This window comes from Aethalodelphis obliquidens, unplaced genomic scaffold, assembly GCF_003676395.1.
Source record: "Aethalodelphis obliquidens isolate GAN/ISIS:26980383/991018 unplaced genomic scaffold, ASM367639v1 scaffold38, whole genome shotgun sequence".
Lineage (NCBI taxonomy): Eukaryota > Metazoa > Chordata > Mammalia > Artiodactyla > Delphinidae > Aethalodelphis > Aethalodelphis obliquidens.
The window spans coordinates 8,735,504-8,762,618 of NW_020837982.1; the positions used below are offsets into that span (position 1 = coordinate 8,735,504).

The 27,115-nt window shown below is 42.6% G+C and overlaps 1 protein-coding gene and 1 pseudogene across 13 annotated transcripts in view; both read left to right on the forward strand.

Annotated features, from left to right (window-relative positions):
- The window catches only part of KIAA0753 (KIAA0753 ortholog), a 75,470-nt gene that overhangs the window by 41,412 nt on the left and 6,943 nt on the right, over window positions 1-27,115 (forward strand). For 9 of the 13 annotated variants that reach the window (XR_003438013.1, XM_027130763.1, XM_027130764.1 and 6 more), the window contains 8 exons: window positions 321-487; window positions 2,556-2,675; window positions 7,395-7,473; window positions 8,517-8,600; window positions 11,449-11,634; window positions 12,753-12,834; window positions 17,996-18,116; window positions 18,617-18,841. Coding sequence is in view for 10 of the 13 variants with exons in the window: in XM_027130763.1 (XP_026986564.1) it covers window positions 321-487; window positions 2,556-2,675; window positions 7,395-7,473; window positions 8,517-8,600; window positions 11,449-11,634; window positions 12,753-12,834; window positions 17,996-18,116; window positions 18,617-18,841 (1,064 nt within the window). In the remaining 3 variants the exon portion in view is untranslated. Of the gene's footprint in view, window positions 1-320; window positions 488-2,555; window positions 2,676-3,741; window positions 3,832-4,074; window positions 4,165-7,394; window positions 7,474-8,516; window positions 8,601-11,448; window positions 11,635-12,752; window positions 12,835-17,995; window positions 18,117-18,616; window positions 18,842-27,115 lie in introns of all 13 variants that reach the window. The other 4 variants (XR_003438015.1, XR_003438014.1, XM_027130769.1 and 1 more) reach the window with 3 other exon arrangements.
- Window positions 21,984-26,375, forward strand: LOC113632957 (40S ribosomal protein S3a pseudogene; annotated as a pseudogene).

The following is a 27,115-nucleotide window of genomic DNA, read 5'->3' on the forward strand; positions in this document are numbered from 1 at the left end:
CTTTTGTTTAGTTAGGAAAAATTATTTTTAAAAAAATTTTATATATATATATATATATATATATATATATATATATATATATATAAAGACGGCCAAGCCAGGGATTCCAGTTTTATGCCTCCACCCCTCTCCCCACAACCAAAGTTGTTTCAGTGTAATTTGTACCCTCCCCAAATTTCTGCTACAGTGCTTTCCACTTAGGTTTTTGCTGAATGGGTGTATGAACATCATAGGGCCATTTGAAGCTTCAGTAAGCCAGAGGTTACAGCCAGTTTCTTTGATATACGTTTGGCTTTATAATTCATAGTTATCTCTTGCAGGGACTCCACAAAGCTGAAAAAAGTAGACCACCCCAATCTTACAGCAAAAGCAGGTTGCAACGGACAACAGTCTCCTCCAGGTTAAAAATGAACCAGCAGCCTGTGAAGGACCATAAGGCTCCTTGGATACCTCCAAACCCCACATCCCCACTGGCATCTCCTAAATGGTATGTAAAAATTCACGGAACCATTTGGGTATTTGACTTTATTTTCCTCCACAGATCAAAGGCGACCTACTCCTTAGAGCAAATAAAGCAGCATCCTTAGTTCCCATTAAGGAGAAAAGCTTATTTGGATGAGTAATATATACATGAGACATTTTTTGCTAGAAGCCTATTGGTTCCTCTTTCCTACCTGGCTATGGGTAGAGTAACTCCCACGGGTCACCCCAATACCCTGTGGACATGTTCACCGTATGGAGGATCATGGGCTGCCCTTCACTTGTCTCTTCACCCAGTGGATCCTAGTTACTTGAGGCCAGGAACTGTGCCTTCCTTATATCTGAATGTACAGTGCCTGATAGTAGACATCTAGTAAATCTTTGCTGAATGAATGAATATTTAAAAATAATTCCTATTCCAAGTCAAGACAATATGGATTATAAAACCATGCAAATCTCATAGGCACTGTCCTGACCGCAGGGGACAGTTAGGATAATGCTGACGTTACTGCCTTGTCACCCTCACTCATAGCACATGGAGAATGAGGACCTGCCATTCCACGGAGCTGGGGAGAAGGCATTGTCCTTCAGGGGCTGCAGAGTCCAGTTAAGTGGAAGTAGTCTTTGGGGCATTGGTTAAAAGTGAAGGGGAGGACTTCCCTGGTGGTGCAGTGGTTAAGAATCCGCCTGCCAATGCAGGGGACACGGGTTCGAGCCCTGGTCAGGGAAGATCCCACATGCCGCGGAACAACTAAGCCTATGCGCCACAACTACTGAAGCCTGCACTCAAGAGCCCGCGAGCCACAACTACTGAGCCCATGTGCCACAACTACTGAAGCCCGCACGCCTAGAGCCCGTGCTCCGCAACAAGAGAAGCCACCTCAACAAGAAGCCTGCGCACTACAATGAAGAGTAGCCCCCACTTGCCACAACTAGAGCAAGCCCGTGCGTAGCAACGAAGACCCAATGCAGCCAAAAATAAATACATAAATTTATAGAATATATATATAGAAAAAAAAAATTAAAAGTGAAGGGGAGCGTGTATACTGTGGGACAGTGGTTCTCAAAAGCACAATGGAAAGGGCCAGGAGGTAGGACAGTAAAAGGAAAGCAGCCAAAAGTAGTAATGGGGGGAGGAGAACAAGTGAGAAGATAGGTGACTTGAAGGGTTCAGCTTTTAAGAGGCGGGCAGGAGACACGGTGAGAAGCCTGGTGGGATGGAGTCCCCGAAGACTCTGAATGACTGTGAACGGATGGTTATGCTTATTCCTCGACTCTCACTTTAAAGCTGAAGAAACAGTGTCCAGCGAATCTAATGTCTTGCTTATAAGCAGAGCTGGGACTAAAATCAGGTCTTCTGATTTCACAGTGCATGTGCTTTTTTGCTTTTATTTCTCTGTTCTAAATTCTTTGTTTTTGGGGAATTCCCTGGCAGTCCAGTGGTTAGGACTCCGTGCTTCCACTGCAGGGGGCATGGGTTCGATCCCTGGTTGGGGAACTAGGATCTCGCATGCCACCCAACGTGGCAAAAAAAAAAAAAAAATCTGTATTTTTATATACGTGTTAGTATAGAGATGTGAATTCAGTTGTAAGCTCATAAAAACAGCAGTTGGTTGGAGTTTATATTGCAAACCAAATATACAGTGGACTGTCCTCTAGAGTGTATGTGTGGTCGGTGGGGGAGGGGAGGGCATAAGGCTTACGGGCTCAAAGTGCTGTATTAGGCCTTATAAAGGCACAAAGTTGCTATGTAATGTGGAATGTAATCAGTGACCCAAATCTATATATTAAAACAGGGTTCTGTTGAGGTTCACCCATTATTCTGTAATGGACAGTTGTTTTTTCATTTACAATAGTGATTGCTTCTATGAAGCAAAGGAGGACTTCTCTCCTTTGACACTGAGCCTGAACCCTGGAGGATCTCACTCTGCTTTACATTCAGTTTCCAATTCAGAGCCCCATCCTGTAGATCACCATTAATTTAACGCTCTTGTCTTTTCTGAGCTGGCACCTTTTACGAGTCATTGGATGTGGAGTGAACGATTACAAAGGCATAGTTTTCCATTTTTTTGCAGTGCTGCCTGGCTAAAGGTGAAATCTAGCCCCAAAGATGCCGCAAAAGAACAGTCTCTCCAGAAAGAAGATACTCAAGAGGAAAGTCAGTTGAGAGGTGCTGTTGAGCACGAAGCAGTGAGGTTTGTCCTGGCGTTCGTCAAGTCTTTGAAAAGTAAAGGCCCCCTTTCACGAGGATTGTAAAGCGAACTCTTCTCTTTCCCATGTATAAAGTTGGCTATTTAAAATGGAAATCACTAAACTTTTCTGTCAAATTATGCAGCTCAGACAGTGAACCCCTTTTTTATTCCTTGTCTAATTCATTCAAAAATTATGTATGTGTCAGTTGTCTACCAATTGCTTGTTTTGTATGTGGTACAGTTGTGAGCTCTCTGGAGACTTTTAAAAAGGGGGGCAAAAAGGACAGAATCCCAGCCGCTGCTTAGTAGAGAGGACATATCACTGACTATAATTTAAGATAGAACATCGTATGTCCCCTGAGAACTGAAGAGTTAAGAGCTGAGAGAGTTCAGAACGAGGACAGGACACCTCTGCAGAGATCTATGCTTTGTGGAGGGAGATGGAAAATCAATTAGGACTTAAAGAATAGGCTTTAAATAGGGGGTGATGAGGTGAGGCCATTCCATGACAAGAGAGCAGTGAAAACAGGTTGCTCTGCATTCATTTGCCTGGAATTGTTCTTGCAATTATAGGGAAGCCAAAGCGAAAGTGGACCATTAGATAATTTGGTACTATTCACGTACCCTAAACTGAAAGCATCAAGCCCTAACACATACAGTAAGGTTGTTCCGAGTCAGCTTTTCCTTTCTGTTTTTATTTGACTTTTCTCTGCCTTTAGGGCTCTCCTGGGAGCCCATTTCTTTGAGCTGGAAGATACAGGAACAGCTTTGTTTTACAGCTGAGCAATAAGTCCTAACTGCAGCAATGGCTAGTTTTCTCGAGAATATTCGTGGGTATTTCTTTTTTGTGGCTCTGCACACTCACTAGGAGTGCTCTTGCGGGTGAATGTCTTTTTACATGAAACGTTACACGGAGAGCTTTACTGGCCCAGAGGCTGCGTTACCTCCTGAGTCTTTAATGGGGCCAGGATTGGTGCTCTGGGGGATCCTGACTCCTGGTCTCTTTATGTGGTAATGCTACCTGCAGGTCAAGGCAGAATTGGTCTGAGTCTTTTGTACTGTCTGCTAGACTCACTTGGCTTGATGCTGAAATTTCCAAAAGATTAAAGGAATTAGAAGAATTAAAAGCTGAAGAAATGGACAAAATGCAAAAACAGAGGTAACTATGTTTCTGAGGTAGAGAAAAACCAAAGCAGCAGGGCTGTTCTACATCATCTAGTCATTTTCACAACTAGTTGAGATTGTTGAGTGGTGTAGTCACACTTCTCATGTTTATTGACCATCTGCCTGCTTAAAGTACTTCGAAGTCACCTAAGAAGCCAAAAGTGGAGCCCAGACTGGAGCCCCAGGGAGTCCTGGCTGGTTTGAGGAGAGTTAGGGTGACTCTGATACCATTCTCTAGGCTCAATTGGCTTGATGCTGAAACTTCCAGAAGAACAAAGGAATTGAATGAACTCAAAACTGAAGAAATGGATAGACTTCAAAAACTGAGGTATGGGACTTTCCTGGTGGCGCAGTGGTTAAGAATCCTCCTGCCAATGCAGGGGACACGGGTTCGAGCCCTGGTCCAGGAAGATCCCACATGCCGCAGAGCAACTAAGCCTGTGCGCCACAACTACTGAGCCTGTGCTCTAGAGCCTGCGAGCCACAACTACTGAAGCCTGCGCGCCTAGAGCCCGTGCTCTGCAACAAGAGAAGCCACCACAATGAGAAGCCCATCCACCGCAATGAAGAGTAGCCCCTGCTCGCCGCAACTAGAGAAAGCCCACGCGCAGCAACAAAGACCCAACACAGCCATAAATAAGTAAATAGATAGATCGATTAATTAATTAATAGGGGGAAAAAAACTGAGGTATGTGTTTGCTTCTGAGGAAGGACAGTGAATGCTTGCCTGTTCTTGCCTTGGTCTAGGTAGTTTCACCACCAAGCTGGACCATTTGGGCCTAAGCTCACTAAGTGAATGAATGAATGAATATCTGCATGCCTACGTGTATTTTACAGTATTTTTGCTAGGAATTATTTCTTTTGTGTGGAGTTTGAGTGATATGCTATCTATAGTTTCAGAGGAGTTTAATCTGAAAGATCAGTATTATATCTATTTGTTTGTACTGCACTCAGAGGTGCTTTTCTCCTGGCTTGGTAGGGTAGGAGGTTGACATGCAATCTGCTCTTGTGAGTGGCTGTGTGGATACTTTTGCTTCACATGTTAGCTTGAGTGCAGCCTAAGGTTTTTGAATTAGTTTGCTTTTCCCATTTGCCCCCAAGAGTGTTACCACCTAACTACGGGCACAAAGAAGTTCATGAGAAGGTTTAGTTGATACTACTGCAGTTGGCTCATTTTTCTAGCTCTGATAATGATTCACCCTGAAGTCACAGGAACAGAATTCTCGTTGACACAGCTGTGCATGCTGTCACTGGTCATGATAGAATGCTCACTCCCAGGCTGGAAGGGCTGTGGCTCTTGCTTTAGAGGGTGAGCACTGTGAACCACCACCCCAAACCAAGAGATAGGTCAGCACCCCTGCTCTCAAACTCCCTGTGAGTCCCTCTTCAGTTGCATCCCCTTCTTTCTCCCCAGAGTTCACCACTGTCCTGATTCCTGTGTTAATCTTTTCATTACCCTTATTCATAAATCTGTTATATAAGCGTGTATCGCTAGCCATATATTGTTCATCCTGACAGCTGAGAAGCAAGCCCAAACCTAGCTAAACAAGGAGAAGGCCACGCTGCTGGTAGTAGATGAAGATTCCCAGGGAAAGTAGGCTGCACAGAGTCCATCCTGCACTTCCCTAGGAGTTTTTAGGTGCCCATCCTGGGAAGTTAATGGGCAAGGTCATGAATGAGTCCTTGCAAATGTAGGGCTTACCCCATTTGGGGCATCTGGAAGTGAACCAAGTGCAGTGGACTTCTGGAAGAAGCCTGGTCAGGGGGACAGCGGGCTGCCTTGCATAGTTTTCTGTTTTATTGCCAAGAAGTATTCTATTGCATGACTGTCCCACAGTCTGTTTATCCATCCTCCTGTGAATTAACCTTTGGGGTATTTTCCATTTTTAGTTAGTATGGGAGTTACTTTCTAGTTTTTCCACATCCTAGCTGACATTTGGTAATGTCTGGGGTTTTTTGTTTTATTGTTTTTTAATTTTAGCCATTCTGGTGAGAGTGTGGTGGTATCTTGTTGGGATTTTAATTTGTATTTTCTTGAAGTCTAATGATGATGAGCATCTGTTTTAGTGCTTATTGTCATGTGTCTGTTCAAGTCTTTTGCCCATTTTTTATCATTTTTTTAATTACTGATTTTTAAGAGTTTTAAAATATATTTTCTGGATTTGAGGCCCTTTTCAGAATATGTACAGCAGATATTTTCTCACAATACTGTGGCTTGCCTATATATTTTCTTAATGGGGTCTTTTGATGACTAGAAGTTTTAAATTCTGATTAAGATCAGCTTATCAATTTTTTCATTTTACAGTCTCTTTTGTGAAACAAGTAATCATTGCCAATGCTGACATCTCAAAGATAGTCTGTGTTTTCTTCTAAATGCTTTATAGTTTTAGGTTTTATTTTTATGTCTGGAATCCATTTTTTATTAATTTCTGTGCATGAGATGAGATGCTGACGCAAGTTCGTTGTTTTCCTTACGGATATCTGGCTATTCTAGCACCATCTGATGGAAGGATTATTGACCTTGAGCTTTACTCTAGGGTCATCTGGGTGGACTGTTGGCTAAGGACCCTCATGTGGGTCTTTAGGTCTTTCCTTTGGGGTAGGTCAAACTATCCAGAGATGAGTCTTTTGATCTTCTGCCTGGAGGGTGAGGACCTGATGCCAGTGTCCTAGGAGCTGAGCTGGGCAGGAGGGTGGTGAGTCTTACCACTTGGCATTCAGCTCACGTACATGAACCCCCTCTTTTCAGTAGGGCACCTCCTGTCTCAATGTAATTGGCATCCCCTAGTCAAGAGGCCCCTCCAGAGAATGAGCAACCAGACTTCCCTCAGAGCTGGAGAGAGGCAGTGGTCCAGTTGTGCGAAGGAGGGAAAGGGACCTCGGGATCTAACTTCTCAAACATCATTTGACTCTTGTCTTTTATAGTTAAGCCACCGCCTCCCAGCTCACCCCCAGGCCTAGGCATACCTGGTGCTACCAGTCTTGGGCCTCTTTAAGTCAGCAGTACAAATTGTGTAAGTTCTCAGGTTTCCCCATTATGACCCTAGAATTCAGCTTTCTCAGGCCAGTAAGTTACTTACCACTTTTGTCCTTCTGCTTCCAGCACCATTTTCCCCCCTTGTCTTTGTGAGTTTATGTCTAATTGTGTTACTGTCGGGCTTGGAAGGGAACAAAATTGGTTTCATTTGTTGAGTCTTCTGCCCTCAGAAGAAAAATGGCTGTTTCAAGGCAGCCATTATTCTTTCAAAATGGATTCAGAGCCTAATATACTTCTTCAGATGTTATCTCAGCCCTTGTCCTCAAAGTTAGGTTCACGACCAGCATTATTGCATCACCTGAAAGCTTGTTGGAAGTGCAGACTCTCAGGCCTCCCTCAGACCAAGTGAATCAGAATCTGCATTTAACAAGATCCCCAGGGATTTCATATGGCCATGAAAATTAGAGGCCCTACAGTTTTTATAATCATTTGGTTTCCCTTCGGCTGGGGTGGTAAATAAATATGCACAATAGGATATTTTCTTGCTTTTGATTTTAATTTTCAGTTTTATTTCTAAATAGTGTTTCTGCCACCCAATTAGCGGATAAGGTAGAGAAGGCAGTTCTGGAGCGTTTGAAGCCTCTCCTGGTCAAGGCCCAGGTAATCTAGTTCATCCCGTGTGCCTGCCTTTTGGAAGTTTCAAATAAAAAGAGTTGCTCCAGAGGTCACACTGAGCCTTTGCAGGGCTGAGTGTCTGGCAGCTGGAAGCTGCGGTGCTGCTCCGTGCTTCATAGCATGCGTGCAACGCTGCTGGGGCCCCTTTGGGGCACCCACATTGTTGATGTGTCTTCCATTGTGAGGAAGGGAACAAGATGGGGGAAAAGAAAGTACCACTTTTGAGAAAGGTGAGATTTTAGTTTGGGGAATGAGTTTCTATTGCAATTTACATTCTTAATCAAATAGAGCTATTGGTGGTGTTAGTGTTCCGTTCACTGCTTCCACTCTAATCCCATCACTGCTCTTTCACCTCAGTGATTTGGAATGATTTGCTCTATTTTTCCCAAGGAGAGAGATGTTAGGACAGCTTTCTGTGCACAAACCGGTACTTTCTTCAAGATGAAATTGCATAGAGCCTCACCAGTAGGTTGTGCCATCCTCCTGTGAGCGGTGAGCTGAAGGCTACGGCCAGACCCTCTAGATCCACCCCGTAAATGGAAATAATCTTGTTTGTGTGAGTAGATGAGGCCACAGAAGAGCACTAGAATCTTAAATAGAATGAAGGACATTCTGGGACCCTGAACAGACCACTGAACTTCTGTATCTCTTGGTCTAAGAAATGTTAAATCATTTTTAGAGTCCATGGAAATCTCAGGACTATAGAACTGGGAGGGTTCTTAGTGGCCAAACCGTCCAACCTCCTTATGTTATCAGTGAGGAAACTGTGGAACAGAGAAGTTGAGTAATTGCACAGCTACTCTGACAGTGTTTACAAAGTTGAGGGAAGACAAGGGGCAGAAAGCCAAGATCAGCACATGGCATTTATTTTCATGAAGACAGAGTGCTTTGAATTCCCGCAAAAAGCCTGATATAGCTAAAGCTGATGAACAGTTCCACACAGAAGTTATTCTGGGAGCAAAATCCATTTGTACTAATATGGGTTGTAAATGTTCATCATTCATGAGCATGCTTGTCTGTTTTAATAGAGAGTCAATTCTTCTGTGGAAGCAGATACTCGTTTGAAGGATCGACTGTCAGTGATCGCAGCAACAGCCCAGCCTGCGGAGAAGGTGTGTGTTGTGTGGGGCTGGCATTCTGGCCTGACACTGGTATTATTGCATGATAATGTCCTGGGTTGTAAGGAAAACTGATAGGCGGATTACCCTGCAAACACTAGACTATCCCGCTGCAGAGGGTGGAGGTTGTTTTTCATATTTGGCATATTCATTCTTACAGTGTATATTTAGCATTATGACTTAGATGAGCCTTGCAGACAGCTCACAGAAATCTCTAGAGCCACAGGTTTTTGTCAGCGTCTTTTTCCTTTCCTCCTGATGACAGAATGTGGGTAGACTGCGTGACCCTGAATGTTGATGGCCTGCGGCAGAAGAATGGCTGCCCTCATTTCCTCTGATTCAGCCTACTTTTGCTCATTACTGGCCTAATTTCCTTTATACTGAGGGCCTAATACTTCTTGTTAAGCAAGCATGTTTTGAGTGCCTAATAATGACCAGTACCTGGCCTGGCAGAGAGAAGAGGTGGCTCAGGAGCAAATGATAACATTTGAGAAGAATGGAAACATATCTTGTGGTTGGCCACCCTCGTGCTCTTCCTCCGGAGGACTTGTGTTCAGCATCTGTGGGAATGTTCCCACCCTGCCTAGGCGTAGGGACGGGGAGGTGCAGGCTGCCTCTAGTGGGTCTTTGTGGAGGTTGGAAAGAAGTTACTGCTTTACATGCTCAAAGCAAGTAAAGGGCAGAGCAAGGGTGAAGGTCTCAGAGTTAGAAGGAAGTTGGAATGAAGTTCCACCAGCCCAACCTTAGGAACGGGAAGAAAGGAGATTTTGAGAATGTATCCCTGTTCTAATTTATTAAGCAATAGTTTAGTTTTGGTGTATTTTCATAATTTCTGCAATTGTAATTTTATTGTACCAATATTTTGTGACAGAATCTCACGTGAGGTGAGGCTTCTGAGACCGGAAGCTGAAAGCCTACCTCTGACTCGTACAGACTGGGCATGCTATGGCTGGATGCTTTGTGCATCAGAGCCGCCAAATACCTTTTTCCCTAGCAAAAAATGAGACTAGCCGCTCATCTATCGAGGCAGCTCCATAAGGCATATTAATATGACAGAAATATGAAGTGGCCATAAATGCTGTCAGTGAAGTAGACATGTTTGAATATCATTAGAAATGATCATTCTTATATATAAGAATCATTCTGTAGGCATTAAATGGGCTTTAATACAATTTCTTGAAATAGAAAAGTAACTCTATCCAGTATTCAGTGTTCTGGGCTGCTGTTACACAGCATTGCTGCACAGAATTTCCCAGGCAGCACCGTCAACAGTCAGTTTTTATAAATAACTGAATAAAAACCAACTCATTGAAGTTGGCATGATGAAGTAAAAAGAGTTATTTTGCTGTGTTAACTTATAAAAGAGCTGTGGGACCTTGAACACATATTCCCAGAGTTCTCATCTCTCAAATGGAGAAGACGTTTGCTGCGCTTTGCAAGTAAACTGAAGCTCTCGGTAGTTTTCTTGCAGACAAGACGATCCCTGGTATCAGGAAAAAGGTTTTGGAAGGATGCCATCATAACGTGTTTGTCTCCTGCTGCTGCTGCCGCCACTAACTGAACTTGTGTGTGAAATGCACTTTCCCAAAGTGTGGTTTTTTAAATTAAAAGTTGTATATGCACGTGGCTAAAAATGCAAACGATTCAGAAAAAGTGTAATGTAAAAAGTAAAAGCCCCCCACAAACGGATACCATATGCTCCTCTGTATCCAGCTTCTTCCTTTATATTTTGGTGATCTTTCCATACCAGCATATTGGGACCTTATCTCTCATCTCGTAGTATTCTTGATATTCAATTCTTTAAATATTAAGAATGAAAATACAAATAAACACATCTTAACCAGACCTGTATTATTGGTTTAGTTGTCTCTAGATTTTTTTGTTAATTTTATTGTATTGGTTATTCAACTGATATTCATTTCTTTAACTTTGGTTAAGGTTGAGCATTTCTTTATATCTTGATTGGCCATTAATATATTTTCTTCTGTGAACCGTTGATTAAAAGGTTTTAAAAATTACTATGGCGGTAACTGTTCTTCGTGCCAACCATTGTAAGTGTTCCAATGTGAAAATGCTCATGTAATCCTTGCAACTCTGAAATATAGGATTATTATTTCCATGTTACAGACCAGAAGGTTGAGGCCCAGAGAGGTTAAGTAAACTTGCCCACACTTGGAGGCATACCAGTAGGCAGAACCAAGATTTAGTCCCAGGAATGTCTCATTCCAGAGCCTGATATGATTATTCTCCCAGCAGACATTCTTTGTAAAAGCCTCTTTCAGAGCAGATTATAGACATACATTAGAATCAAAAGAAATAACAACACATATAAAAATGCTTTGCAAGCTGTAAAGTGAATGTAAAGAATACAAGGTCAAGAAAGGCTGGTAAAAGCTCTTCCAGGTTACAGGTAGAAAGTCTCAAGCAAAGACAAGAATCATGAACTTTTGTGATGTCATGAACAGATGTTTTTACAAAGCACTGAACCAAAAAGAGAATACTGTAGGTATGTCCTCTGTAGTATGTGACATGTGAAATATTGGACATTCTTCTGAGTATAGCACAAGGAATATATTTGCTTTACCAAGTGGCAAAACAGGTAATAAAGATAATTCCCATGGACAGTAATGGTACTCCTCAGTTGATGTTACTGTTTAAATGACTGTGGTAGAAATTGTACTGATGTCATTTCTCTTGACGTTTACGGACTTAGGAGAGGTTAGATTTAGTGTAGAAACTGCGTGTTGGATCACTGCGTGGTTGGTTTATCATGATTAGCATTAATCTTTAAGATCTCCGTTATTTTTGTATCGCCTCTCCATCCCCTTCCCTTGTTTTGCAGGCTACAGCTGTTGATTGTGAATCCAGTAGCATTCAGCAGCTGGATGATTTTTTGGAAGATGCCGCTCATGAGCTCTGGGCTGTGACTCACTCTAAGATCTCGGAGCCTGAGGCCTTAGCCACCTGGGGGGGCAGCAATGACAGCCCATGTCTGGAGGCCATGATGCTCCGCATGGAGGAAATGGAGGTAAGGCCGGGACTGCCAGCTCTGGTCGGCGGCTGGCTGCTGACTTCTGCCGAGCGCCGCTTCTCCTCATGGCTCTGTAGCTTAGAACTTCAGAGTCACCTGGTCCTGAGTTTACATCCCAGCTCGACTGCCAGCCCAGTGTACGGCCTTGGTAAAGTCCTGTACCCTCTCTAATAAGTAGGGTGCTTTTAAGGACAAAATGAGGTATGAAGTATCAGCACCCTACCTGACACATAACTCATCGTTGGTATGGGATACGAAAGACACCGGACCGGAGCCCAGGCCCACCGATGCGACCAACAACTTAACTTCTTCATCCCTCAGCTTGTAACTGCTGTTCAGTTGCCTCTTCTGCTCTGCTAGCATGTGATCCCGGCAAATCACAGCTAACTTTACCTTCTCTAATTCCCATGATACTACTTTAGAACGCTTTTCTCAGAGAATTTTAGACCTCAAACATTACTCAAGCCAACCCCTGGATTGTTCTGAGCAGGAAATTGAGACCCAATAAGGGAGTAAGTGACGTGGCCAAGGTCACACAAAAATTCCCACCAGAGGTGGGCTGAGAATCCAGGTCTCCTGACTCCTAGTTCAGCATTTTCTTTTTAACTCCACCATGATGAAATCTCATTTTGGCTTTGCTGCTAAACAGAAACATTATAGGGAAGGCAACTTTTAGTTGGTTTTTGAAAATTTTAAAATGTGTAGTTTATCCTAGTCTTGTAACTGATTACCCCTCGTTAACTGTCTAGACCTGAAGGGTCCAAAACGGTAGTCTGTAGCCACAGATGGCCATTTAAGGTAAATTAATTAAGAGTAAGTACATCACTCACATTTCAAGTGGTCAATAGTTAGTAGCTGGTATATTGGACATGGCAAAAATAGAACATTTCCATCATCACTTCAAGTTCTAGTGGGCAGTGCGGGTCTAGATTAGATTAATTAGATTAATTGCTTCATTTTCTTTTACATTTCATCTCATGAACTAATCACTTCCTGGCCCTGGGAGATGCCTGTTTCTGGTAATGGGTCTATAGGAAATGTCTGCTGTACTGTCTCTGGTTTGTAATGAAACTAATTTTTTTCCTCATAAATTATACTTTTTTTTTTTTTTAAAGAAATACCAGGAGACGGTTCGCCAAAGATATAATAAAATTGTATTTACTGATCCTCATCTTTGGATGCAGGAAGAAAAAAATGGTGAGTGTTTCCCCACTTTTTCCCTCGACATTGTATTCTGAAAAATTTCAAACATACAGAAAAGTTGAAAAAATTCTGCAGTGGACACCCATATACGCATCTTCTAGATTCTACAATTAAAATGTTGCCGTGTTTGCTTTATCATATGTCTACTTATCCTCTGTGCATCCATCAATCCATCTTATTTTTGGAGGCATTTCAGAGTAACTTGAAGACATCAGTACATCTTATCTGAAATATTTCAACATTTGTTATCACTAACTAGGGCTTAATATTTATTTATGGCTTTTTTTCCTTTTGAGATAAAATTCACATATAATAAAATGCACAGACCTTAACTTATTAAGTGTTAACTTATTAAGTGTTGTTTGATGGGTTTTGACAGACGGGCATACCTTTGTTACCCAACACTTCTCTCAAAACAGAGCTTCTCATCACTGTGGAGAGTTCCCCTATGCTCCTTCCCTGTCAGTTCCGCACCACCCAGGCAACGACTGTGCTTTTTTTTTTTTAACTATAGATTAGTTTTGCCTGTTTTAGAATTTCATATAAATGGAATCATACATGTATTTACTCTTTGGTCTAAGGCTTCTTTCATTTAGCATGATATCTTATAAATTTATCTATTACTTGTTTCCTATTGCCACAGTAACAAGTTTGTAACAAGTTAAAGCACAAATTTAGCAGTTTAAAACAAATTTTTTCTCTTACAGTTCCTGGAGGTCAGAAGTTTGAAGTGAGTCTTAAAGGGCTAAAATCAAGGTGGTGGCAGGGCTGCTTCCTTCTTCCACCTTCTAAGGCTGCCTGCAGTCCTTGGCTTGCAGCCATATTACTTCACACTGCTTCTGTTGTCACATTGCCTTCTCCTCTTCTGAGTCAAATCTTCCTCTGCCTGCTTGTTATAAGGACATGTTGATTACACTTAGGGGCCACCCCAGTGATCCAGGTTACTCTCCCCATCTCAAGATCCTTAAAGTCCCTCTTGCCATAGAGGGGACATTAACAGGTTCCAGGGAATAGAATGTGGAGCCAGTGTGCAGCCTACCACACTTTGTATCAGCGTTCATTCCTTTTTATTGCTGAGTAGTATTCCATTGTACGCATGTACCACATCTAGTTTATCCATTTGCCTGTAGATCTGCATTTGGTTATTTCTAGTTTGGGGCTATTAGAAATAAATCTGCTATGGGTGTATTCATGTATAGTCTTTGTATGGACATAAGTTTCCATTTCTTTTGGATAAACACCTGAGTAGACTTGCCAGGTTATGGGATAGGTACATGTTTAACTTTATAAAAAACTGCCAAACCTTTCCCCAAAGTGGCTGTACCGTTTTACACTCCCATCTACATTGAGTTCCTGTTGCTAGAGAGCTTTGCCAGTATTTGAGTTGTCAGTCTTTTTCATTGTAACCATTCTGGTGGGCCTGTAGCAATATCTCTTTATGGCTTTAATTTCATTTCCTTGGTGAATAATGATGTTTAGAACATTTTCAAGTAGTTATTAGTCATTTGTATGTCTTCCTTTGTGAAGTGTCCAAATCTTTTGTACATTTTAAGAAATTGGATTGTCTTTTTATTTTTGAGTTGTAGGAATTCTTTATGCATTGTGGGTTTGAGTTCTTTGTCTCATATATATATATATATATATGTATATATAGTTTGTTTTCAAAACAGCTTTATTGGATGTAATTCACATACCATAAAATTTACCCTTTTAAAGAGTTCAGTAATTTTTAGAATATTTACAGAATTGTGCAGACGTCATTGCTAATTCCAGAACGTTTTCCTCACTGAAAAGAAGCCCTGCATCCAGTAGCATCACCCCTCATTCTCCCTCCCCTCATCCCAGCAGGCACTAATCTCGTCCAGCGGATATCTGCAAACATTCTTCCCCATCTATAGCTCACCTATTTATTTTCTCAAATGTGTTTTATTATGAGCAGACATTTTAAATTTTGATAAAGTCTAACCTGTCCATTTTTTCTTGTATAGTTTTTGCTTTCTCTGATCTAATAAACCTTTGCCTACTCCCAAGTTGAGAAGAGAGACTTGTTTTCCTCTAGAAGCTTCATGGTTTTAGCTTTTATGTGTGGGCCTGTGATCCATCTTGAATAAAAGTTTGCCTGTGGTTTGAGGTAGAGGTTCTTTTTTTTTTTTCCACTAATGGATATCCACTTGTTCTTGCTCTGTTTGTTGAAAAGACTTTCACTTTTCTCTTCCACTTTAAAAAATTCATACATATGCGTTCTGGCTGCAGTTGCTAGGCTACTATCACAATTTGGGCTGGCAAGTGTTACTCAAATTCTCTTTGACACATGCTTATCAGTTATTACTTTACGCAGTGAAAGGAGGAAAATAAAATGTGGTTAAACATTACCTCTAAAGGAATTTCAGTACTATGAGTATTAAGAGAAGTAAAGGAAATTGTGGATATAGAAGGTTTACAACAGCAGCTTATGTATATATACTTTTTTTAGAGTATGAGTTTGGGGTATTGTCTTAGGAAAAGTATTCTCCATGTCAAATTCTGACAGAAAGATGAGCCATCTAAACAAAATAACAAATTTGTTCCTTTTGTCTTCTGTAATTTTTCCAGCGCTATTCTTTGTTCATGTCATTCTCTCTTTCCCCGATTCCTACTCCAGCTTCCATTTTCATCCTCACATGACAGTTGAACCATTCTTCGAGGCCCGGCTCACGTGATCCTACTCGGCCGTGCTTTTCCTGGCTTTCCTAGGCTGGAACTTTGCTCCCTTCCTGTGAACTCCCGTAGACTTTTGGCATGTCCTACCCTGTTAGAGCTCTTTATCTCTCCCAAAGAAGCCACAGAATCTTTGAGGCCAGAGAGTTTTGTCATATTCAGTTGTGTCCCGACGGTACCTAGCATGGGCCTGGCACAGGGACCCTTCTAATCATTGCTTAGTGAATCAGTGGGCATCTTTTCGTAAGGAAGCAGAGGAGAGGGAAATGTTGAAGGGTGACAGTTTCACTGATGGTTTGGCCAATGGCCACAGTCAGGTTGCATCATGCAGAAGACAGCCTTACCAAGGACTCGGTGTTCTCTTTTTCAAGGACAATTTAAATTGTTAGTCACTATCTCTGACTCTGCTAGAGTCTAGGTTTGCATTTAGAAGGAGCTCTGAAATGAATTTTTGGACACTTTAAATCCAGAATCATGAAATCCTCATAAGAACCCTCTGTTTCTAATTGTTCTGATTGTATGTTCAGTTGCATCACAAAAACCAAATTTAAAGTGATTTTTGAATTGTGCAGTGTCGAACCTATATCTCTTATCTTCTCTTTTCTGAAATCAATTGAAAATTGATTGTACTCTCAGTAATATTTTCTAATATTCTTTTATTTTTTAGATGTTGGGGGTAGGAGTTTATTAATTAATTTATTTTTGCTGTGTTGGATCTTCATTTCTGTGCAAGGGCTTTCTCTAGTTGTGGCAAGTGGGGGCCACTCTTCATCGCGGTGCACGGGCCTCTCACAATCGCAGCCTCTGTTGTTGCGGAGCACAGGCTCCAGACGCGTAGGCTCAGTAGCTGTGGCTCATGGGCCTAGTTGCTCTGCAGCATGTGGGATCCTCCCAAACCAGGGCTTGAACCCGTGTCCCCTGCATTAGCAGGCAGATTCTCAACCACTGCACCACCAGGGAAGCCCTTCTCAGTAATATTTTTACAAAAACTGACTTATGCAGTATTTCTGAGCATAAAAAATCATAAGCATATAAATATGTGAGTCAGATTCTACATTTTTTAATTAGTTATCTATTTTATACATATTAGTATATATATGTCAATCCCAATCTCGCAATTCATCCCCCCCACCCTGCTTTCCCCCTTTGGTGTCCATATGTTTGTTCTCTACATCTGTGTCTCTATTTCTGCCTTGCAAACCGGTTCGTCTGTACCATTTTTCTAGATTCCACATAAATGCGTTAATATACGATATTTGTTTTTCTCTTTCTGACTTACTTCAGTCTGTATGACAGTCTCTAGGTCCATACACATCTCTACAAATGACCCAATTTCATTCCTTTTTATGGCTGAGTAATATTCCATTGTATATATGTACTACATCTTCTTTATCCGTTCATCTGTTGATGGGCATTTAGGTTGCTTCCATGACCTGGCTATTGTCAATAGTGCTGCAATGAACATTGGGGTGCATGTGTCTTTTTGAATTACGATTTTCTCTGGGTGTGTGCCAGTAGTGGGATTCTACATTTGAAATGCATTTAAAATGATAAGTAATCCAAAACTCAAAAGAGCGGTCAAGCCTGCAAGGTATAGTTAATAAGTTAAATGTTTTGACTATCATCATGCAGATTTTTCCAACGAAGCCCAGAGACAAATCAGCTAATTAAGTGTTCAGGTGTGAGTGGTTTTTTTCCTTCTCCAGCAATCAAATCATTTAAAGGTTAAAAAACAAACCCAACTGCTTAAGACTCCTCGGAATGGGGGCTGGATCCTAATGGAACCTGGCTTTGCACAGACCTCTTCAAAGAGTCTTCCAAAGAGCTGACAGAAGCTTTTAAACCAGTTCTTTATTTCTTAAAACTGACTCCTCATTGGTTTGTTTCTTGGTAACTTTAATTTTTTTATTTTTTAACGACAGTCCCCTTAATATTATTTATTTATTTATTTTTTGGCTGTATCAGGTCTTAGTTGCGGCGTGTGGGATCTTCTGTTGCAGCACGTGGGCTCCTCGCTGCGGTGTGCAAGCTTCTCTCCAGTTGTGGCGCGTGGGCTCTCTAGTTGTGGCGCGTGAGCTCCAGAGCACACAGGCTCAGTAGTTGCGGCGCTCGGGCTCTCCAGTTGTGGTGTGCAGGCTCTGCACTTGTGGCGCACAGGCTGAATTGCCCCGCAGCATGTGGGATCTTAGTTCCCCGACTAGGGATCGAACTGGTGTCCCCTGTATTGTAAGACAGATCCTCAACCACTGGACCACCACGGAAGTCCCTCTTGGGGACTTCTAAATTCCCCTTTTCATTTAAAACAAGGGCACTTTTTTCCCTTTGTACTGCTAATGCAACCTTTATGCTTAAGAGATGTGCCCATGACTTCCTCACAGGTTATTGGCCACCAAGACAGCTCTGATATATACACCAGCATTTCTTTATATGCAGTCATTTTATGCTTCTCCTTTTCTAGACCAAAAAATCCCAGCAGTAAGTGAAAGGCGTCTTTCTCCTCATCCAATCAGGATCACAAAGACAGCAGCTCGCAAAGACCCAGATGTGAACATCGTGTTAGAAAGGCCCTGCAATGGCACGTAAGTGGTAACGAGACTGTAAGATTTCATTGTAGTTGGTTGCCTTTGATGTTGTTAGATTTCACATTCCTTCAATTACCACAAGACAGAGAGAGATTCTCCTTTTGACCAAGATCTTGACAAACTCCAAGATGGCCCAGTAAAATAGTAGTGCTTATAAGATGGGCATTGAGTGTGTTGCATCTTAAGGATCCTTTCAGTAACGTTTAGCTGGTTTTTACGATTGAAAGCATCACACTGGCACAGGTGATTGTGCAGGTAATTACTGCAAGATCTGCTTTAAGAATTCTTTTGTCCGTGGGACACATGTTCCTCCTGTGTGGAGGGTTAGTCCCGTGTAAAGGAGAAACAATGAGTGGTGATAAGATGTTGCGTTTTGTTCAGTGTGAGGAAGGGAAATGGAGGTAAACCTTTGGTTGTCAAACCATCAGGGTGAATTAACAGTTTACCCTCGCTTGCAGATGATTTTGAATGCTCTCATCATTTTTATTTGCTCTCAGTTCCCTAGATGAAAGTGTGGGAACAGAGGAGAGACCGGAAAAAAGAGAGAATCCCCTTCTCTCCCTTTCAGAAGATGCTCAGCAGAAGGAAGGCCGAGCTGCTCTCTTTGTCCCGCGGGGCATGCGGCGCAGCATTGGTGACTACTGCCGCCGCTTCGAGCAGTACCTCCGGGTTACTGCGCACGAGGCTGTGGGCTCCTTCAACCCGTGGCTGATAGCTGAAAGGTCAGTAGAAGGTTTGTGCTTTGTTGAGGAACTGGGTGCCACGTGTCAACTTACGGAAAGGCTGGAGAAAGGCCTGGCCAGGGTCTCAGGCCGTGCTTTTGCGCCCCGGAGTTCCAGTGGCTGCTTCGGGGCTAGTGAACAGGCTTTTCTGCTAAATGCCTCTCTTCAGGGAGAGGAGATGGGAAAACTGCATGGCTGATGGCATCCAAAGGAGCGTTCTGCAGACTCCCCTCCTTAGGTAGAGGCACAATATTCAAGACAGGACAGGTTTCCTGTTGCTGGTACTGAGGGCTGTGTCATCAGAGAACACAGATTATTACTGGGCAGGAAACAGTTATGATCATGAAATCTTCACGGTCGGGACAAACTTACAGTAGGGGGCTTCCCTGGTGGCGCAGTGGTTGAGAGTCCGCCTGCCGATGCAGGGGGACACGGGTTCATGCCCCGGTCCGGGAGGATCCCACATGCTGCGGAGCGGCTGGGCCCGTGGGCCATGGCCGCTGAGCCTGCGCGTCCAGAGCCTGTGCTCCACAATGGGAGAGGCCACAACAGTGAGAGGCCCGCGTACCGCAAAAAAAAAAAAAAAAAAAAACTTACAGTAGGAGCAGCAGGCCTACAGATTTTGCTACACTTAACCTCCTCCTTCTGGCTGTCGCCTCCCCTAAGAAGGGGAGTTTTGTGGAGTCAGAAAACAGTCCCACTGCTACTAAATATTTGAAGAATGGGTAGCCTTCTTTTACGTAAATAGTTAATTGAAAGATGTGTGTAAATTCCTTCTCTTAAAATGGAGCCCAAATTTAAATTCCTCATGAGCATCACTTTATTACATACGTGCAGATAATCTTCATCATTGAGCCAAGCAGTATACCATGATGACATTTCTTTCTTGAACAAGTTTCAAACGTATTCCAGGAGTTAATAATTGCCTCTTTTTAATTTGCCTATTCTTTTATGTATTTGTTATCGTTTCCCACATACTAGCCAACACGTCTGAACATAATTTTCCTCATGATCAGATATGTTGATTAATCTCTGTTTCTCGCCTCCACCCCGACTCTTTCTCCTGAGGCCCTCTTTCCTTCTGCCTCAGTCTGGCCCAGCCGCTTTCTAGGTCTGCAGTGTGGTTCTGGTCCTGGGAACCACGCTGAGTATGCGATTCTCCCTCCCATGTTAGGATCCTTGTTTTCTGTTTGCACGTGTCCTCCTCTTTCTTGGTTTACTCTCTTACTCTGATGGAGCCTATACTGCTTTGTGTATTAGAGGACATTTCTTGAGACTTAAAATGTTTGAAGGTGTCTATCTTCATACTTGATTGATGATTTGGCTGGGTTTTAAATTCCTGGTTTATTACTTTATTTATTTATTTTTGGCTGTGTTGGGTCTTCGTTGCCGCACGCGGGCTTTCTCTAGTTGCGGCCAGCAGGGGCTACTCTTCATTGTGGTGCGTGGGCTTCTCATTGCGGTGGCTTCTCTTGTTGCGGAGCGTGGACTCTAGGCGCACGGGTTTCAGTAGTTGTGGCTCACGGGCTCAGTAGTTGTGGCTTGCGAGCTCTAGAGCGCAGGCTCAGTAGTTGTGGTGCACGGGCGTAGTCACTCCGCGGCATGTGGGATCTTCCCGGACCAGGGCTCAAACCCGTGTCCCCTGCATTGGCAAGCGGATTCTTAACCACTGCACCACCAGGAAAGCCCCAAATTACTGGTTTATTTTTTCCAAAGAATATACCTTCCTTTTATTGTGGGGGTCAGGCAGGGATCGTCAGGTAGCTGCCAGGAGCAGACGTGGAGACCCATCAGTCTAACTGCTTGTTCTGCAGATTCTCAGCCAGTTGGTTCATTTCCTACTGGATCTTTCATTCCACTTTCATGGTTCCTGGTTCTCTTACTTCCAGAGTCTTTCTGTGAGACGTGTTTTGTGAGACAGATCAGCTTGCTTTTCCTTGGCGTCTCCCTCTATGTACCCTAAGGTTTCAGCTTCCTCTGTATTGTTCCTCTGTACCGCTGAGTCAATTTTGATTCTTCCATGTGCTTTTTATCTTCCGAAAATCTTGGACATTTCTCATCTAGTTCTGTCTTTTTCTCCTTGCAGATTTCTGTGTTCATTTATCTCCTTTTATTTTGGTGGGCTTTTGGGTGAGATCAGAGATGATCACTTATGTTCTATCTCTCAGGCTTAGCCTGAAGTCCTGGGACTTCTGTTAATATACATACCCTTCAAAGCATATGAGACCCTTTGTTCTGTTGAGACGCGCATTTATTTTCTGGAGAGGAGAGTAGGTACACTTGACTTGCTTCCGTGTGTTAACACGCAGTCCTGTAGCATACTCACTGGTTTGCACAGAACCTGTCTGGATTGGTTAGGCTAACTGGCATCTTGGGAAGTCCAAAATAAGCTAAGGAAGATAGACTGTTCCTTGTATGTTCTTACCACTTGATTAACGATACATTTTGTTCATAGTTGTTTTGTAGATGTAGGGAAAAGCTCTCTCAGTTTATAAGGACTAATAGGTTAAGATGTTGAGGTCAGATCTATTAAAATACGCCTGAATTTCACGGATGTTCTCTTCTCCTGTCCTTGACCCTCAAGTGACAGCACATCTAAATATTCTAGCTCTGTTTTTGATCTCCCTTGTTTTGTTTCTTAATTTGAGTGTTCCAAAGATGAGAAGTATATTGATCAAATCTTGAAAAAGTATCCAAAGACAGTTGACTTCATCTGATAGCCTCTGGGTGAGGGAGAAGTAAGCTGAGTTTTTCTCCTTCTTTTAATGTCTCCACTCCTCCCTCCACGAGAAAAGCACTGTTCCGGTGGTCAAATGGGGCAGGTGATATAAACTGGATGTAAATAAAAGAGTCATTCTGGAAGGGAAGGCTTAAGGTGATAATGCTTTTAATGAAAGCAAACTCTTAAAGGTTCCTTGTTTGAAAAACAAATCAGGAGACTTCTGGTTGAAAAGGTCAGATTGAGGGCTTCCCTGGTGGCGCAGTGGTTGGGGGTCTGCCTGCCGATGCAGGGGACACAGGTTCGTGCCCCGGTCCGGGAAGATCCCACATGCCGCGGAGCGGCTGGGCCCGTGAGCCATGGCCGCTGAGCCTGCGCGTCCGGAGCCTGTGCTCCGCAACGGGAGAGGCCACAACAGTGAATGGCCCGCGTATCGCAAAAAAAAGAAAAAAAAAGAAAAGAAAAGGACAGATTGAACATATGATTTATCTCTACTCCCTATATCCCTAGCCCACTCTATGCCACTGAAAGACTAGATAAAAGGCATGAAACCATAGATGACAGCAAATAAGAAATAGCAAGAAAATTTTGAAAGCCACAAAGCAGTTAGAGAAATGGCAAGTGACTTAGCAGACCAGAGAGAGCCAAGTGCCTGATGAGGGTGGAGCCAAGACCCTGACTGATTTGTGCAGAAGAACCTTGGTAAGACTCAGGAATGAGGAGCACTAGATGCGTGGGTCCAGGGGAGTCAGAAAGTAGGAGGCTTAGTTGAAACTCTCAGTCTTGAATATAGCAGATTGCTAAGAGACCCAGACATTTGCTGAAAACCATGAAAGCTACATAGGCTATTATAACAGAGAAAACATCTGCATAATAGGAGTTCCAGAATGTGAAAACAGGGAAAAAGGAGGAATGGAAAATTATTGAGGAAATACTATAGAAAAATCCCCAGAAGGTTGTTAGTCTCTAGATTGGAAGGGTTCGCCAGTTGCCCACTGTGAGTGAGTGAGTGAGTGAATAAATAAACAGAACAGAACACATCACGGCATGCTGTTGTGCAAAGGATAGGTGGGCATCCCAATGTAAGGAGAAGATGACAGAAGGTTCCAGAGAGTTAAAACTGGGCACAGTCAAATAATCAGAAATGAGAATGGCATATTGCTGTCAGTAGCAACCCTGCTAGAAGATATTAGAGCATGCCTCCCATATTTACCCTAGAATTCTGTGCTCAGCTAAATTACTGATTAAATAAAAGGGTAGAATATAGACAGTTTAAGGTATGCAAAGTGTCCAAAAATGTAGTTCCCATGCACTGTTTCTCAGTAAGCTACCAGAAGGTGTGTACCACCAGCACAAGGTGCACATTGAGAAAGAGGAAGACGGGATTTAGGAAACTTAAGACCCCAACGTGGAACTTGCAAGAAAATGGGAAGAGCTATTTCTGAGAGAATTTTTCAGTGAGCATAGAAAGCAGCTAGTCTAGATTGGAGTCAGGAGGACAGAGGGCTCCAGGAGGAGTAGTTTCCAGCAGGGGAAGCCAGCGTGAGGAAGGTTAAAAAAGAAGAAGAAAACAGATACATTACCTCATGTGTTTGAATGTATTGGGAGCACCTTTGTGTTTCTCTCATAGTTTGAGGATGAATTAGTGATAGGAATATAGAAAGCAAAGCAAGCAGAAAAACAAAGTAATCACTTCTGCTTCTAGTAATGACACAGTTGGTAATTTTGGACCGCCTCTCCCACTGAGGATAACTGTTAATAGAAAAGCTAGATTAAAAATAAAACGTACATGCTTGAAGGCACCAGGAAGTTAACTAGGTAATGAAGAATAACTGGGCCAGGATCCTGAGGAGACAGAGACCCAGGGAGGTTAGCCCTTGTCTGGCACTGGATTGGCGGTTCTGGAGGAAGATGAATGGTACTTTCAGTGGCCTTTTCAGATCAGAGGACAGAGGTGGAAATTAAGGGCTTGCCAAGGGCGGGGAACTGGCCTGATGAACTTCCCTCATTTCTGCTTGGGACCCTGAAGGGTGGCACTCTGGAATAAGGGTGACCGGGAAGCCGGCAGGCCCTCTCAGGACTCCACTCAGTTCCACGTCATCTCACTTCCTGAGATTGCGTTGAGGTGATTCTAGATTGTTGCCCCGCAGGCACCGAGCAGAAGCAAACTTAACATTTCTCTGAAGATTTATAATATCATCTTAGGATTGAAATTATTTCTGCAATTTTCAAATTCAGTGTCTGGTATATGGTAAAAAAAAAAAAAAAAAAAAAAGGCAGGCAACAGAGAGACATGACAATAACAAGAACCAGACCCACAGCAGCTCCACATATCAGAGCCACTGGGCACAGATATTGGAATAACTGTGCCTACTATGTGCATAGAGATAAAGGACACACTTTAGAATTTTAGCAGAGAACTGGGAACTAAACTAAATCCACGTGGATGTTCGAGAACTGAAAAATACAAATTCTGAAATGAGCAGCTCATTGGATGGGCTTAATAGCCAATTAGACACATCAAAAGAAAAGATTAGAGCCTTTTGGCTCTCTGAGCAGCACCATGGCGTCAGCAAGAACAGGCGTCTTATGAAAGGCAGCCAAAAGGGAGCCAAGAAGAAAGTGGTTGACCCATTTTCTAAGAAAGATTGCTATGATGTGGAAGCACCAGCTATGTTCAATGTAAGAGATATTGGGAAAACACTAGTCACGAGAACTCAGGGAACCAAAATCGCATCTGACGGCCTCAAGTGTTGTGTTTTTGAAGTGAGCCTTGCTGATCTGCAGAATGATGAGTTTGCATTTAGAAAATTCAAGCTAATTACTAAGGATGTTCAGGGCAAAAACTGCCTGACTAATTTCCGTGGCATGGATATTACCCATGACAAAATGTGCTCCCATGGTCAAAAAAATGTCAGACCATGATTGAAGCTCACGTTGATGTCAAGACTACCGATGGTTATTTGCTTCATCTATTCTGTGTGGGTTTTACTAAAAAATGCAACAGTCAGATTCGGAAGACCTTTTATGCCCAGCACCAGCAGGTCCGCCAGATCCGCAAGAAGATGAGGGAAATCATGACCCGAGAGGTGCAGACAAATGACTTGAAAGAGGTGGTCGATAAATTGATTCCAGACAGCATTGGAAAAGACATAGAAAAGGCTTGCCAATCTGTTTATCTGCTCCATGATGTCATTGTTAGAAAGGTAAAAATGCTGAAGAAGCCCAAGTTTGAATTGGGGAAACTCATGGAGCTACTTGGTGAAGGTAGTCGTTCTGGAAAAGCTACTGGGGACGAGGCAGGTGCTCGAGTTGAACGAGCTGATGGACGTGAGCCAAGGATCTGCTGAAAATTCAGACTTTTAATGGTGACAAAAGATCTTATTTATGAAAAAAAAAATTAGAGACTTGGGACATAGGACAGAAGAAAATATCCAGTGTGATGCACGGAGACACACAAAAAGATGAAAATAAAGAAGAGAGGATGAGGGACGTGGAGGATAAAGGGGCAAGGTCTAATATCCATGTGGCTGGAGTCACAGAAGGAGAGGAGAGAGGGAGAATGGGGCAGAAACCACATCCATAGAGAGAACGGCTGATAACTTCCCCAAATAACAAAAGGCATCAGGCCGCAGATTCAAGAAGCTCTAAATGCCCCAAGCAAGAAAAATAAAAGAAATCCATATGTAGCATATCACAGTATTGCTGGAAAATGAAAGACAAAGAGAGAATCTTAAAATCAGCCAGAGGAAGGAAAAAGGAGAAACAGAAACAATGGAAGCTGGATGACCTGGTGTATTTTCTAGAGTTCTAAAAGAGAAAGCTACCAATCTGGATCTAAGCCCAGTGAAATGTGTTTCAAGAAGGAAGGCAATAAAGGTTCTAAACAAAGCTGAGAAAATTTATTACCAGTAGACCGTCACTATAGGAAACATTAAAAGGGTATTTTTCAGGCAGAGCAAAAACAGTCACAGATGAAAAGTCAGAAATACGGGAAGGCATGAATTAAGAAAAAGTCAACATGTAGGTAAGTGAATATTGACTGTATAAAACAAAAAACTGATGTCTTATGGGTGTGTGTATGTATGTATATATACATCTGAAATCCACGACAAAAATGGCATATGAATTGGGAAGGGGATAAATAGAGTTAATATTCTAAGAAGGTTCTTGCATTGTCTGGGAAAATGGTAAGAATATCAATTAATGTTAGACTCTAAGTCAAGGATGCTTATTGTAATCTAGAGTGGCCACTAAAAGAATAGTAAGAGTGTTTAAAATCCAAGTTAATAGTGAGGAAAGAATGTAATTTAAACAATCACAAAAAAAGGCAAGAAAGAAGAGAGAACAAATAGACAAATAGAAAGTACGTAGTAGTCTAGTAGTAGAAGCTCAAATATATCAGAATTACATTAAGTGAAAAAGAACTATACCCACCAATTAAAAGACGAAAGATTGTCAGATTAGCCAAAATAAAACTGGGACAGGAATTGGGGTAGAAGGGATGAGAGAAGGGGAAGGACACTTATCTTCGTTTACCTCTTTTGTATAATTCTGACTTTTGGAACTGTTAATGTTTCCTGTACATCCCTCCAAATCATCAAGGATGGGGGCGGGCAGTGAAGGTTGACCCTAAATTGGAATACAAAAAGAAATATGACACTAACTGTATTTCCAAGAAATAACCATACTAAAGGGATACATACAGATAAGGCCTTGTCTGAGTTACTTTTTTTTGTTTGTTTGTTTTGTTTTTTTTGCGGTATGCGGGCCTCTCACTGTTGTGGCCTCTCCTGTTACAGAGCACAGGCTCCGACGCGCAGGCTCAGCGGCCATGGCTCACGGGCCTAGCCGCTCCGCAGCATGTGGGATTTTCCCGGACCGGGGCACGAACCCGTGTCCCCTGCATCGGCAGGCGGACTCTCAACCACTGCGCCACCAGGGAAGCCCCTGAGTTACTTTTGAATGCAGTATTTTGACTCTGTACCTTCTGGCTAAAGACAAAAAGACTGTAAACACATATCAGATTCTAATAAGTAGGTTTCTTTTACCCAGCAGCGTGGGTTAACAATTCTAAAACTACTTTCTCTATATTTTAGGGTTGATCAAATAACTAAGTATATTGTGAATAATGAGAGCCAGGTTTCTGGGGGAAGGCTAGAATGAATCCCCTGTTTAGAAGTGGGATTGGAGGTATTATGAATTTATGGTTTTTGTTAGATATAGAAATAGACATGGGGTGTGTGTCTATGTGTCTGTTTGTCTGTCCGAGTCTATCTGCTGAGAGGGCCTAGAAGCGATGGCACACTTAGTAGCAATGAGCACACTTAGTACCCAGATTTTGGTTTCTAAATACTCTTCTCCATGAAAAGGTACCAGGGCTCCTTGGAGAAATAGCCGATTCCAAGACTGGGGCTGGGAAAATGTAAGATGAGGCTGAAACATCATCTTGTGGCAGAAAGGAAGTGTTCAAAGAATGATGGGGACGTGTCAAGAGGACCTGGGAGCTGGCTTGAAGGGGCTCCTACTGGCCAATCTGGGACACTTTGAGTATC